The sequence below is a fragment of the Erythranthe guttata genome, chromosome 3 (genome assembly GCF_056151865.1).
Source record: "Erythranthe guttata isolate IM_541 chromosome 3, IM_541, whole genome shotgun sequence".
Lineage (NCBI taxonomy): Eukaryota > Viridiplantae > Streptophyta > Magnoliopsida > Lamiales > Phrymaceae > Erythranthe > Erythranthe guttata.
The window spans coordinates 10,527,945-10,543,490 of NC_142535.1; the positions used below are offsets into that span (position 1 = coordinate 10,527,945).

Sequence of the window (15,546 nt, forward strand, 5' to 3'; positions counted from 1 at the left end):
ATCTTAAAAAATATAGTAAATCTGGTTTTTTTTTTTTTTTATTATATTTTTTTTAATGCAGTGAATATATACAAATCAAACACCACCGGTTCGAGATCTGAAATTCACCATTAAATATGACTACACATCGTCGGATCACAATTTAAAATTTTCGAATTCAGTTGGTTTTCATCAAAAAGAAAAAAGACACAATAAAAAATGGTGAAATAGTGATAAGAATTCAGATCTTAAAAAAATAAATTAAAAATGGATGGGCATTCATAAATTAAAAAAAAAAAGAAAAAACTTAAAAAAGTGAAGTGAATAGTTTAGTACAGAGTTCAAGGCAGTGGGATGAGCAACGATGGCCAGCACAAGGTCGAGGCGGAGCAGTGGCGCAAGGCGGTGGCGGAGCAGCGGCGCAAGGGGGTGGCGGAACAGTCGGAGCACGGCGGAGCACCGGCGGTGGGAGGTGAGAGAGAGAAGAGAAAACGTGGGAGGACGAAGACAGAGGAGAAAAAGGCTGGTAGGAGGGAGAGAGAAAATAACGAGAGTTGAAAGAGATGGTTAGGGTTCTAAATTGTAACTAAAATGGCAAAACGGGATATTTCAATTTGTCTAGGGGGTCTATCAAATTAAAATTAGAATTTTTGGGTTTTTGACTAAAAAAGAAAAATCAATAGGACCTATCCCTATATATTTTCAAAATTAGGGGTATCCTATATTTCCCCCTAAATGTATATATATGTGTAAATGAAATAGAATTAAGTAATTTACTCAATAGGGATTTTATCTTGTTTTTTCTTTTAATATAATATTTCAAAATTTATGTAATTATACTTATTAATTTTTATTGATATATGTAATTTCTAAATTATGCTACGTTATTGCAAAATTTATTTATATTCTCTTTACCTTTCAATTTTAATTTTTTTTTTGAGGAAAAAAAATAACTTTATTTAGGCATACCTTGCCAAATTTGAAAGAAGGGTATAACCTTCGTTACAAGAGTCACCATAATTTTTAGCTATAAGATGAGCTAAAATATTTCCCGAACGTTTAACAAAATCAAAGACACAACTTTCGAAAAATTTAGCCACACACCAGCAATCTTCGACATAAGCGCCAAACGAGCATGATTGAGCATCCTCTCCTCGAAGAGCTTTGACAACTTTGAGGCAATCTCCTTCCAGAATAATTGATGGCCAATTTTCCTCTTTGGCTCTAGTCAATGCGAAGAGTGCAGCGTGAGCTTCACAGTCGATTGCCCTTGGTCGGCCTCTAAAGCTTCTAGCTGCCCAAAACATACAGTCACCCCGCCAATCTCGAGCTATCACAGACACCGAATAATGGGTTCCAGCTGGAAGAGCTGCATCAAAATTCAGTTTAATTATTCCTTCTCGAGGCGGTTTCCACTCCGTTGGAAGAGCGCGTTGCTGTATGGGAGTACGTGGAAGTTGTGCTTGTTGATACAAATTGAGAAAAGTCAGACCCTAGCTAATAAACTCGTCCGTCGCCATCCCTTGCTCTCCATGCATCTCTCGATTTCTTGACTCCCAAGCTTTCCACACTACGACGACCGCCAAGAGAAAGGAATCCTCTGCTAATCGTTGCTGCCATTGAGTTATCCAATCCCACATAGACACTGGTTTTGACTGCCCTATAATGCCAAAAGGGTGTGACTTCCATAATTTTTCCATGCCTCGACAACAGAGAAAGACGTGCATAGGTGTCTCCCACTCTCTCCCACAATGGTTTCACATTGGAGAGGTGGCAATCTTTCTTCTAAACAGGTCGGCTTGTATGGGGAGTATATCAGAACAGGCCCTCCAAAGAAACATACGAATTTTCGGGGGAAGTGCCAAATTCCATATGTTCTTCCATCTTCTTCTTGATAATCCACTCGACGAATATTCATTCGCTAGACCCCTATTAGCATGATAGCCGTGTGTTGTTGCTAGGGCGAGGTGATAACACGACTTCACCGTAAATTTTCCGTCCTTCGTGTAGTGCCAAATCCATTTGTCCGCTACATATGAACTTCCAATTGGTATAGCCAGAATACGTTATTCTCGGTCCACTAGCCAAAACTGCTCATTAATAATCGAGATATCCCACGACTTTGAAGTCGGGTCAATTAAATCTTCGACTCTATCTGGGAAAGACGAGTGCATAGGTCTTCGAGTAATAACTTTGAAATTTCCATCGTCACCGAGCCATGGGTCCGCCCAAATAGATGTGCTTGAGCCATCACCAATTTTCTTTCTTAAACCTTTGAACAAATGAGATCGCGCCTTAACTAAACTCCGCCAAGTCGCTGAAGGCCGCGAACCTAATTCAGCCGTGAGAACTTCACCATTGGAGAAATAACGAGCTTTCAGAATTTTGGATAAAAGAAGGTCAGGGTAATTTAAAATTCTCCAGGTTTGTTTGGCTAATAGTGCTATACTGAAACTACGCAAATCCCGAAATCCAAGACCACCATCAGCTTTCGATATGCACATTCTATACCATGCTAACCACGGCATCTTCCTGTCCTTTCCATTTCCCCACCAAAACCTTCGGATAGCCGATTCCAGATCATTAATGAGGCCCACCGGTAACATAAAGCAACTCATCATATATGACATAATTGCTTGCTAAACAGCCTTAATAAGAACCTCTTTTCCGGAATTTGAGAGTTGTTTCTCACCCCATCTTTTAATACGTGCCCAAATAAGATCGCGATCGCGAAGAAAACTAAAAATTTCTTTTTTAATACACTAAATTTTTTTATTGTGAAGGGGTTTTTTTGCATAAATCTCTAACCAACCATCTTTATTATTCTAAATTCAGGAGTTATATCTATTTCCCCAATAAGCTCATTCATTTAATATGTAGTATAAATAAAGGAAAAATAAATGTCTTAATAAAATTACCCCAACCCTTTACACCCAATTTTTAATTGTAACCCCAATTTAATCAATTTTGACTACAAAAATACAATTTAGACTTCTTTTTTTAAACTTTTTTTTTTCAAAAATTACTTTTTTTGCCGTCGGTTTCCGCCGTTGACTTTTTTGATTTATTTTTATTTTTACTTCTTATTTTTTTTCTATCTGTTTTATCTGTCGCGGTTTCCGGCGTTGACTTTTTTTAGTGTTTTTTTTCATATAATTTTTATCCTTTTATTTTACGTCCACCGCTAAACGTTGACCGTAATTATACTGTCATTAACAGTAATTGTATTGGCGTTGACAGTACACTAACGTAATTGTACTGTCTTTGACAACATATTTATGTAATTGTACTGTCGTTGACAGTACAATTACAGTCAGCGACAATATTAATATTTTTCTGATTCTTTTTTTTTGTTTGATTTGTTGACAAGTCAACGTAATTATATTACCGTCGTTGACTGTAAAATAACCGTAAACACAATAATATTATTGTCAACTACATCAATATTATTTTGTTTTTTGGCTTTTTTGTTTTGTTTGGGTTGTTGACGGATTAACGTAATAATACTATAAACATCATATTATTATTGTGGTTGACGGTAATATTACTATTGTTACAGTAATATTACTATGGATGAGAGTAACATTACTGTCAACCACATCAATATTAATTTTTTTGGCTTTTTATTATGTTTACCTTTGTTGAACGGCCAACATATTAATATTACTCTATTACACAATAATAATGAGTTTTGTTGTGTTAATATTATTGTACTAGATATTAATATAGCAATATTACTGTGCTAAACTTTAGTATCGTTAATATTATTGTGGTTAACCTAATATAGTTAATATGACTGTCAACCACAACAATATTGCTATTTAAACGGGGACAAAAAGATGTTAAAGAAAAAAAATCAAAAAAAAAAGTCAACGCCGTCAGAGACTGGCGTTGACTGGCTCAGCGGCGACAAAAGCAGAAAAAAAAATCGAAAAAGTTTACACCTGGAGGAAAAATTAGGATGAAAAAAAAAGTCAACGCCGAAGACCGGCGGTCAATGGCTGCGACGGGCGGAATTGTACTCAAATTTGAGTTTAGAGTCAAAATTGAATAATTTGTGAAATTCGGGTCAAATTGAGGTTAAATTAAATTAAAGAATGAATTTGGAGCAGATTAAAATGTGAGGGGCTATTTTAGTATTTTACACATATCTGGACAATGTGTGGTCCTTTTTGTAAAATAGTTTGTTGTCTGGACCCCTTTATGAATAAGTATCCATTGATGGGGTTATTTGTAATGTGCCATATTGAGAATAATTAATAGGGTAAATTTCACTTCCCTTGTACTTTGGTTCGATATCACTTTACCCCCTTCTACACTCGATTGCATCGATTTGGCCCCCATTACTTCAAAAATTGGCTCAATGGCCTCGCCGTTAGCTTTCATACAATTGACATTAATACCGTTTGATTTAAGTATGAAAATTACAAAAAACCACCCCTCCAAGTTCAAATAATTATTTTAAAAAAAATTGTAGCTGATGCGTGGACCATGTTTACTCGTTGTCATGAATATTTTATTATTTTATTTTTGTTTTCCTATTTATATTTTTTTAATAATTATTTAAATTGGGAGAGGTGGCGTTTTTGTAATTTCATAGCTTAGATCAAATGATATTAAGGTCAAATGTGCCTGATAATTAACAACAAGGGCCACATTAAGACAATTTTTCAAGTGCAGGGAGGCAAATCGATGCAATCGAGAGTAAAATGGGATAAAGTGATATCGAGCTAAAGTACAAGGGGAAAATGAAATTTACCGTAATTAATAAATTAGAGTTTTAGGTTGACATTTAATGGATAATATAATTATTGAATATATATTTGTATAATAATTATCTTAAGATTTATATATTATTAAAAAGTAAAAAGTATATCTAAAAACTTAGTTGGAACTCGGTTGAACTGGTCTAACCGTAACCCAGTTGATTGTCCAGTTTTAGGTTCGTTCCGGTTTTCAAAACATTATAAAAAATATCAGCAAGCAATTTTCGATATTAATGACTGGAGTTGATGATGTACGTACGCGTCTAAATATTCAAAAAAAATTAAGAGCAAAGTTTGAGTATTGACATTTTTATGGGATATATTTCCTTGAAAGAAAAATAGAGAATCATGTACCCACTAGTAGCTTCTACTAGGGCTGGGCATTTGGGATCGGGATTCCGGATCCCGTCCCGTCCCGATCGGAATTTTACTATTTTGGACTAAAACTTCGGGAATTCGGGATTACGGGATTCGGGATTGGGATTAGGAACAAATACGGGATCGGTATTAGGGAATTGGTTCAATCCCGATCGGGATATTTTAATCCCGAATTAGGAAAAAAAGAAAAAAAAAAACTAATAAAAATACACACACACACACACACACACACACACACACACACACACACACACACACACACACACACATATATATATATATATATATATATATATATATATATATATATATATATATATATATATATATATATATATATATATATATATATATATATATATATATATATATATATATAGTGTAAAGGAGATGAGAAATACAATATAAAATATATTGTTTCAACTTATTTTTAAATTTTTAAAATTTTATTTGTTCCAAGTTTTGTGGTAAAAATAAATAAGGCAAGAACAATAGTATGTATATAATATATTCAAGTTGGTTTAGTGTATAAAATAATACTAATGGAAAAAATATGTAATATTTCTTAGTTTTTAGGCAAAATATGGGATTTCCCGATCCCAATCCCGATTCCCGAAATATTTAGGGATACCGATATAATCGGGATTTAATAGTTTGGGACGAGATTGGGATTTAAAATTTCTATCCCGAATCCCGAAATCCCGATCTCGAAAATCTCGAATTCCCGAAATCTCGTCCCGAACTCACCCCTAGCTTCTACTTCTTCTAAAAGAACAAAAAACCAAAAAAACTAAAAAACAAAAAACAAAAAACAAAAGCAAAAGGTAGCTTCTACTTATTTTTTTTCATATTTTTTGGAATTGTTTTCTTATTTTAAGTTATTTCCATAAATTAATGCCAAACGGGCATAATATTGTTCTGACGCAATTTAATGTGGATCACATAAAATAAAAGGTCTGAATAAATTAAAAATGTAAAAATAAACCTTTGATATCGACTTGTTTAATGATACAAGCCTCGAAAATGATTTGGAAAATTCTCATGTGTTCTAGCAGCTCCACTTATTCTTTTAGTGTTTTTTTTTTTTTTTTTTCATTTTTTTTTTCATTTTAAGTTTGTAACCCCCCAACCAAAAAAAAAAAAAAACTGAATTGGTATTGTTATTGTTTATACTTGCTCTTGCATTCTGTAAATGAAGTTGGTGAAAACAACAAAAAAAGTTTAAGTTGATATTTATGTCCTCTTCTAGCCCCTATATATATTGATATTTTTTTGTAATTGTATGGAGAAAACTTAAAAGAAAGAGCTCATATAATTGTAGTGAAGAAATATGTAATATATGAATCATTAATTAGAATATGTGTTCTTCAATAATTTGATATTCGGCATAAATATCTTTTTACTTTAATCCCATACTTGTATGGTTATCACTCAATAAAGTTTTCGGTCGACATTTTGTGTAAATGGTATAGTTATCACAAAAAAATACATGATTTGTTAGTTTGCTTTTAAGTGGTTTGCATAAAATTTTATATATATTATTTATTGCTTGAGTGAACATTTGTACTGAAAATTGTCTGTCCATATTTATAATTTAAAAAAGTTGTAGTATTCTGAAATATATTTTCAAGAAAGATATAACTGTTATAGAATAAAACCCACTAACAATACATATTTATGTATATATACGTATATAGAATAAGCAATAACAATATTGCAGTATAAAGTTACTGACAGAAGTTGAAGAAAGCTTTGTTGAAGAAAATTGATTACTATAGAAAAGTGAGAATTGTACATTTCATTCCTCCACTATATATCTATTTATATAGAAATAGAGTTCAAGCTTTGTCATGCTAATTGAGATAAGCATGAAAGGAAATGATGGCACGGAGCTTGTGGAGACTTAGTCCACAAGTTATTTGACTTAGGATATCTCCAACGTTTGCTCTTTTGGACTGCTAAAAGTTAAATTACATGATATATAGCTGATGGGAACAAAAAATTCAGCTCCAACGGGCAAGCTAAAATTTTGCATGCAATGTATAATTGGAAGCCCAACTGCTATCAATAGCAGATACTGTACATGGGCTGGTAAATATAAATATAATAAAATAATGAAAAAGTATCTCAATTTTGGAGAGAGACAAAGTAGGCCACACCACTTTCCTTTAAATAAATAATATAATATAATAAACATGTATAATATAGATGTTATGATTGGAGTAGAAATGATAAAAGTAAGAAGGCAAAACACTATTCACAAGCTACTATAAATATACCATTTTGATTTATAGCACTCTCCATTGGAGATGCTCTTAGTCAATAAGTCTATATTATTATAACAATAACATGTTTGTAATTTTGTATGGTCTATATTCCCTTTTCTTTTTTCTTTTTTTCATTAAAAAAAAAAGCTTCCATTTGATACGATCCTCGCAAACTCAAAGATGAAGAATCGGAAGAAACGAAAGTACGTGAATTTAATGGATTTGTTCCCATTTGAAATGATGTAAGTTAGTGCAAGTGAGTTTCTTGAAGATTCCATGGTGAGAAATTGGAAGAAAAAAAACAAAAAAAATCATTGGACTAGCCGAATTCCATACATCCGAAATTCTCGCCTAGGTTTAGTATTTTTTGCTTTTGTCGTTTTTGTTTTTGTGTTGTAGTTTTGTTTTGATTTATTTGGGACGAGTAAAGATCTAAGTTTGAGGGTGTGATAAGTGTTTGTTTTGCACGATTTTTACTTATCGAATCTTCGTTTTTTGGTCTTCGTTCGTCTGAGTTTTCGGCTTTATTTGAACATATTTTGCGTTTCTAATTTTATTTCTATTTTAGGTAAAGAGAAGCTATTTTTGCCGATTCAAAACGATTTGGAAGCGAAGCCGAAAATCAAACCAAACACGTGCAAAAGTGCATTCTCGCGGGTTGTGGTAGTGTTTGGTATTTCAAGCATAACTTTTGCATATGACCTCCGATTGCACTGAGTCAAAAGTTCTTAGAAAGCTAACTTCAAGGTCTACAACTTTTGTGAAATGAAAAATTGTCATATTCGGGCTATAAAAGGGTCAAAACAGGGTTTGAAGTTGACGTAGAGGCCAGATCGCGATCCACTCTTCATGTATCGCGATATGCGGTCACTTACATATCGTTTTTCGATCAGGACCCAGATCGCGATCCAGCCTTCCTGTATCGCGATCTGGGGGGTCTCACATAACGTTTTTTGATCAAGAACCAGATCGCGATCCAACATTCCACGATCCAAGTAGCCCAGATCGCGATTTGGGCACATAAACCGAGACCAGACATTTTTCTTTGTTTTCTTACTATAAATAGAAGGTCACTTTTTAAGTTTTGCATCTAAAGACCTCTTCTTCGACTTTTTCTTTGGTTTTCTCCTCGGTTTTCGCCAGCTCTTCGCGGGAAGCTTCGACGAGGATTTCGACTCGGGTTTTTCATATGTTTTTTCTTTAAATTTAGTTTATGATTTCTCGTGTTCTTCATTTTGATGCTATGTTTGCAATGAACTGAGCATGTTCTTTTAGGGAAATGAAACCTTGTATATATTGATTTTGATTTCCAGATTTGTGATCTATTTGTGGTTCTTTGATTCTGTTTATGTTTTCCTGTATTAAATGCTTTCGATTGTTTGGCCAACAGTTGAATTGATTGTAAATGGGAATGAACTCGAGAGAGGATTTCTGGTTTGATTTTAGCAAAACATAGCTCGGGTTTTGGAAACGGAGACGTGATGCACCTCGGGTAGCCCTTAAGGACTTGACCTAAATGCTCTCTTAATATCATGTTCTGAACAGAGACGTCGGACCTGTGGGTAGACTCTAACTACACTAGAGACGGGGGTTAGGGTATTTTAATGTTTGTGTTAGAGAATATAGAATTGACATTATATTTGGATTTGTATATCTTTATCGATAGTATACTGGTGGATTTTACCCTAGAAGCCATCACACTTTGGAATTCCTCGCTTGTCCTGGCGGACCGTTGTTTTTATTTATTGTTTCTTTTTAGTTTCTTTTCTCCCATCAATTCTTGATCGTCTAGATAAAGTTTAGGATAGTATAATTACGGTACTTGGTAAATTCAGGAACTTAGTTCCCTGTGGATCGATATCTGGAATTCACTATTCTACAAAACGCGATACTGTAAACTTGCGGTTTTTCATACGTAGGTTTTACGCTATCAATACAATAAGTGACTTATGACCCGAATGGCAAAACTGCCACAAATAGGTGAGAATTTCGGATGTATGGAATTCGGCTAGTCCAATCAATTCATTCTTTCTTTTCTTCCAATTCCTCACCATGGACTCTTCAAGCAACTCACTTTCACTAACTTGCGTCATTTCAAATGCAAACAACTCCATTAAATTCACGCGCTTTTGTTTCTTCCAATTCTTCATCTTTGAGCTTGCGGGGTATCGTATCACACTCATTTCTTTAAAAGGATTCGTCCTCGAATGCGGACCAATATCAAAAGGTGTATATTTAAAATATCTTCCATGATCAATCCTCTTATTTGATGGTAATATCGTACTTATTTCTTTTGGAAGAATGCAACAATATTCTATATTCGTACAACTAACTCCACCAACAATCAAACTCAAAGATTCACCTTCATGGTACTGGATTTTGACAAGATCATCTTCATGTATTGCATCATAATCTTCACCAACAAGCATAATTGGAGCTTGCACTCTGGTTAGCTCGGCATTAACTTCAATTGGATCATATCATCAACCCATGTGCCTTTTACCTCCCCAGTCTCGCCTTCAAGTGTTGTAGGATAGTGCGGTTTGCGACCTCAGTTTGGCCGTTGTCCTGATAGTTTTCTACCGAAGTAAAGAACTGCTTACTAGAGAGCCATTCGCACCATTGCGCCACTTTATTCCCACAAAACTGGGTGCCATTATCAAATATTAAGGCACGGGGTATTCCGAAGCGGCAGACTAAGGTTTTCCATAGGAAACGAATGACGACGGGCTCAACTATTTGGCCAAGGGCTCGGCCTCTACCCACTTGAGAAAATAGTCGACTGCTACAATAAGGAATTTCCTTTAGCCTCTGGCTTTGTGAAGATATTAGCCAACTGAATCTCTGTGGACACATATTCAATGGACACAATGTTTTGTGCTACCAACTCCCTAATGAAGTGATGGCGTATATATATGTTTTGTCCTAGAATATTGAACATCATTTTTTGAAATATTTATGGCACTTTGATTTATCACGGAAAACATGCAATTATTTTTCATGAAAACCATAATCATGTAATATGTAGCATCCTAAGAAGTTGAGTGCCACAACCACCTGCAGCAATGTACTAAGACTCAGCGGTTGACAAAGAAATGCAGTTTTGTTTTTTACTGTACCATGAAACTAATTTGTTACCCATGTAGGAACAACCACTTGTTGTGTTTTTCCTGTCATCCAAATCTCCTACCCAATCAGCATTATTGTACCCTGCAAAACAAGTGTTTGTATCTTTAGAGTACCAAATTCTCAATTCAGCCATTCCATTTACATATTAAATGATATGTTTCAGAGCACTTAGATGGCTTTCTTTAGGATTCACTTGGTACCTAGCACAAACACCTACACTAAAAAAAATGTTAGGTCTACTAAGAGTAAGATAAAACATACTTCTTATTATACTTCTATACAGTGTGGGATCAGTGGGTGTTCCATCACTGTCCTATCCCAACTTATCATTAAGATATATCAAACACAACTGAAGGCATGAATGTAACTTACATTGAGCTTCTTACCATTCCAAACCTCATATGCCGTTTTCTTGGTACTGTAATGGTATTAACCGTATTAACCAACTAGGTTGGTAGAGACGAGGGAAACGCTCCGGATTAGGTGGGCATTCTGGAGTTCAGAGAACTTACCAGAGAGTGCATAGCATATTTGATTGGCCTGGCTTGAACAGCCAAGTTAAGGAATTGGTAACTGGCTGTTCTACTTGCCAACTCAACAAACATGTGACTTCTAAGGTGGCTGGATTGCTTCATCCCTTACCATTCCCTGAACAAGCTTGGAGCTATATTACCATGGACTTTATTGAGAAGCTCCCTAATTCCAAAGGTAAGGATACTATTTGGGTGGTGGTTGACAGATTCACTAAATACAGTCATTTTATTGCTCTCAATCATCCTATTAGCGCATCCTTATTGGCTTAAGTCTTCATGGACAACATCTATAAATTGCATGGCCTTCCTTCATATACTGTCTCGGATCGTGACAAGATATTTACCAGCAATTTTTGGTCCGAATTGTTTAAAGCGTTGGGGGTGCAGTTACAATTGAGTACTGACTATCATCCGCAAACGGATGGGCAAATAGAGCGTGTTAATCAATGCTTGGAAGGGTATCTAAGATGCATGTGTTGCAAATTTCCTAAGGAGTGGGGAAGCTAGTTAGGATTGGCGGAATGGTGGTATAACTCCACTTACCATTCTGCCATTAACATGTCCCTTTTTCAAGAACTATATGGCTATTCTCTTCCACTGGTGGGATATAGGGTGGTGGAAGAGTTTAAGTCAGTAGGGGTGGAGCAGTGGGTACAAGATCATGCTAAACTTCTGCAGCATCTTAAGGAGCTGTTACAAAGGGCTCGGGATCGTATGAAGTTACATGCAGATAAACACAAGAAAGAATGGGAGTTTGTTGTCGGAGACTGGGTGTATCTGAAACTCAAACCATATAAACAGTTGAGTATGCGTAAGATTCAATTTTGGAAGCTCACAACCAAGTTTGTGGTCCTTTTCAAGTCCTGAAACGGGTTGGAGCAGTTGCATATGAGCTGCGTACCTTACACGGCCAGAATTCACCCTGTTTTCCATGTTTGCTTACTCAAGAAACACGTTGGATCTCGGGACCAAATAGTGGCAAAACTACCACCCATGACGGATAATAGCGAGCTGATGTTAGCTCCAATCAAGGTGTTAGAAAAACGAATGGTTAAGCGCAATAATACGGCCGTGGGTCAAATGTTGGTGCAATGGGCTCACTTGCCGGTGGAAGAAGCGACGTGGGAAGATGCAGACTCGATGCTTCAACGTTTTCCTTTATTCCATGCATGAGGGCATGCTCGTTTTAATAACCAACTGGGTTGGCAGAGACGAAGGAAACGACGGAGATCCAGTATTCTGCAACGGCTCCTTGCCACGATTTGCCACCAACAGTCGCCCTAATTCTTCCAATTTCTTCGTCAGTTAATCAAATCTCTGATCCGTACGTCGATTAGTTTCCGCTAACTTTTCTTCCACATCCTTACTGAATTCCAGCCGTAGATTTTGCTGTCCACTAAATAAATTCGCAACATGCTGCTCCAATGCTTTCGTCTGTTCCTCCATTGTTGATATCTGCTGCTCTATTGCTTCCACGCGTGTATTGTTCTTCGCCATCTTTGATCGATTTCAGAGTGCGGCGTCGTCACTGCCAGAATATGGCTCTGATGGCCACTTGTTAGGATTACGATTGAACCCTAACTGCTTCAGCTTCCAACTCCCTATTTTATTAATCTGAATATGAGAATTACAATCTACAATTTCCATAATGCTCCTTCTTCAGCTGCACTTTCTATTTATAGCCGCAGCTGGCTGAAGAAGATGACCCACGTGTCATACGATAATTGGACGCAGCCAATCTCCCCTAACAAACTAACGTTGCTGGAATTAAAATATACAAACACGCTTTTATAAGTACTAATACGTTTTATCAACCCAAAACGCCGCTGAATGCCCACCTAATCCAGAACCATGCATAAACTGCAAGATAGTATTCATCAGTTCTCCCTGAGACCCTACAAGCACCTTCCGCTTAAACTTCAATAATCCAGCTGCATAATGGAAGTATGACACATCCCAAGGTCTGATAGCTTGATTAGAAATAGTTTGTTGTGTCCCCCACATAACTTTCTTGAACTTCCTTATGACATAGAGGTGTAACTGCAGTGATTATGGCCACCCGAGCTTCCATTGGACTGTCCAGCTGCAACAGTCAAGTATGCCTCCTAGAGAGAGCATATGCTGCCTTGTTTTCAATACCTTTCTTGTGCTCAATATTGTAACTGAATCCCAGCAATTTGGCCAAATATTTGTGCAGTAAAGGTGTAGATATCTTATGTTCTAACAGATACTTTAGGCTCTTTTGGTATGTTCTAATAATGAAAGTTTGAAGGAGCAAGTAATCCGTCAATTTCTACATAGCTAACAAAATGACCAAGACTTCCTTCTCATAGACAGATAAGCCCAAATTTCTAGGGCCTAAAGCTTTGTTCAAATAGGATATTGGATGCCCATCTTGCATTAGAACTGGTCCCACTCCATGATAGGAAGCATCATCTCTCTAGGATGAATGTCTTAGAGAAGTCAGGTAGCTGTAACACTGGAGCACTGGCCATAGGTTCCTTCAACTTATGAAAGGCAGTGCTAGCTTCATTGGACCATGAAAATAGCCCCTTCTTGAGTAACTCGGTTAATGGTCGAGCTACAATGCCATAATGCCTCACAAATTTCCTATAATAACCAGTAAGGCCAAGGAAACCTCTTAAAGCTTTGACTCTATTTGGGATTGGCCGGTCTTTAACTCCTTGAACTTTAGTAGGGTCCACTCCCACTCCATCTGCTGAAATAATGTGGCCTAGATAGTCAATTTGAGATTGACCAAAGATGCATTTTGTACCCTAGGCATACAGTTGATGTTTCCTCAAGATTTATGATATGATCCTAACTACATCCAACACGAAGAATTGGAAGACAAGGAAGAGGGAAATTCGTTGGACAAGTCGAATTTCATTCATCCCGGAAGTCCCGTATAATTCTGGCAGAGTACACTATTTGGCTCATTACTTTCTCATCTGAAGACCAATTAAGGTGATTCGAATTGCTACGGAAAGCCAACTTCAAGATCTAAAACTTTGCTGTTTTGATGCGAGAGAGATTCGGAGTGAAAGAGGTCAGAAATCGAGCTTGAAGCCAAGACACGTGCACAGCCAAATGTCTACTCGGGTTATGAAGAATGTTCGTGTCGTCGACTCTATATTTGCAGTTTAGGTTTTATTTATTTACGATTTTATATTAGGTTTAATATATTTAAATTATTTTAGAGTTAGTTATGGCTAGGATTTTCTTATTTATTAGTTTCCTTATTATACATTAGGTAAGAGTCTCTTTCCTTGTGAAAAAGGAGTCTTCTTAGATCTTATAAATATGTAGCCAATTTGGCTGATTTAATGGAACGAATTTTGATGATTTAATGGAGATTATTCTCTTTGGTTCTTTAAGAACTGTTCGAACATTTCGGTGGATTCCGTTTGTTCACCCCGACTTATCAATCGATCTTCCGCAATCGATTGTGGCGTCTTCGCATACCAAGGTTCTTGTCTCTTTATAGACAACGGGTCGCGGTTCCACCTTTGATTCCTTTTTTAGGACGGTCCGGGATTTGATATCCGAAGTATTGATATCGGGTCTCGTCACATGGTTGGCGTGGTTCGAACCACTATTTATAGCTTGAATGATGATCCACTATTTATAGCTGAAGCTCTTCATCACTAGAAATGAAGGAATCAATCTTTAATCTCTTGATTGATTAGATGATGAGTGTGATTGATCTCTAGTTGATTGAGTTCAATTAAATCACTTGAATATGGTAAGCATTTGAATTTTGAAACTCAAAAGGAGTGTTCTTAATTTCTTCAAAAGCGATTTTCAGCAAAGCATCTTCCAGCCAGCTTCAGCAACTTCCGAGGCAGACTGTCTAACTTCCGGACAGCTTATATTTTTTGAATCTTTGATTGATGATTGATTTAAAATCTTTTCAAGTCCGAAAATATGATTCTCAGTCAGCTTATATCAATGAAAAACGTTTTTCAAACAATTCAAATAATTTTGAATATTAAACCATTTTCCAAAGATAGAAGATCTTGAATTTCGAAAAACATTTTGCCTCCAAAATCTATAATAGGCTGGATAACAAACAATCTCATGGATATTTTCTTTCAAATCTCAGCTGACCCTTTTGAAATAATTTTCAAATAAAAAGGATTTATTTTTGAAGATAAATTATCATTTTATAAAGAGCTAATTTTTGAAAATAAAGACCAAATAAATTGGGCTTATTATTTGATCCAAGAAAGAAGATTTTGGACCAAGACTAGAAAGCCGTATGGAGGATCGTTCGGATCTCGTTCTCGGGATAGTTCAAGGACACTAGGCCTCTTATGGATTTTGTCATTCCGGTCTTGATTAATTCCGCCTTGATTAATTTGTCTAATAAAAACAGGACTCAAAGAAAGACTATTAGATCAAATCAATTGTTAGTAAATCATCACATTCAAAAGTAACCTTTCGACTAACAGAAGGATGATAATTTAAAATTTTATCTAACCTGTTTGACGG

At 36.0% G+C, this 15,546-nt stretch overlaps 1 protein-coding gene across 1 annotated transcript; it reads right to left on the minus strand.

Annotated features, from left to right (window-relative positions):
- Positions 1 to 938: 938 nt before the first annotated feature.
- Positions 939 to 1,599, minus strand: LOC148771756 (uncharacterized). Its single transcript, XM_088815212.1, has 2 exons — positions 1,486 to 1,599; positions 939 to 1,415 (listed from the first exon to the last, which is right to left on the minus strand). Exons 1-2 carry the CDS (start codon positions 1,597 to 1,599, stop codon positions 939 to 941), a joined length of 591 nt encoding a protein of 196 aa, XP_088671338.1.
- Positions 1,600 to 15,546: the final 13,947 nt, after the last annotated feature.

Coding starts and splice junctions, on each gene's coding strand:
- LOC148771756 (XM_088815212.1), bottom strand. CDS start 1,599: ATGGCAGCAACGATTAGCAGAGGATTCCTTTCTCTTGGCGGTCGTCGT. Junction 1,416..1,485: donor CAAGGGATGGCGACGGACGA/GTTTATTAGCTA, acceptor ACTCCCATACAG/CAACGCGCTCTTCCAACGGA.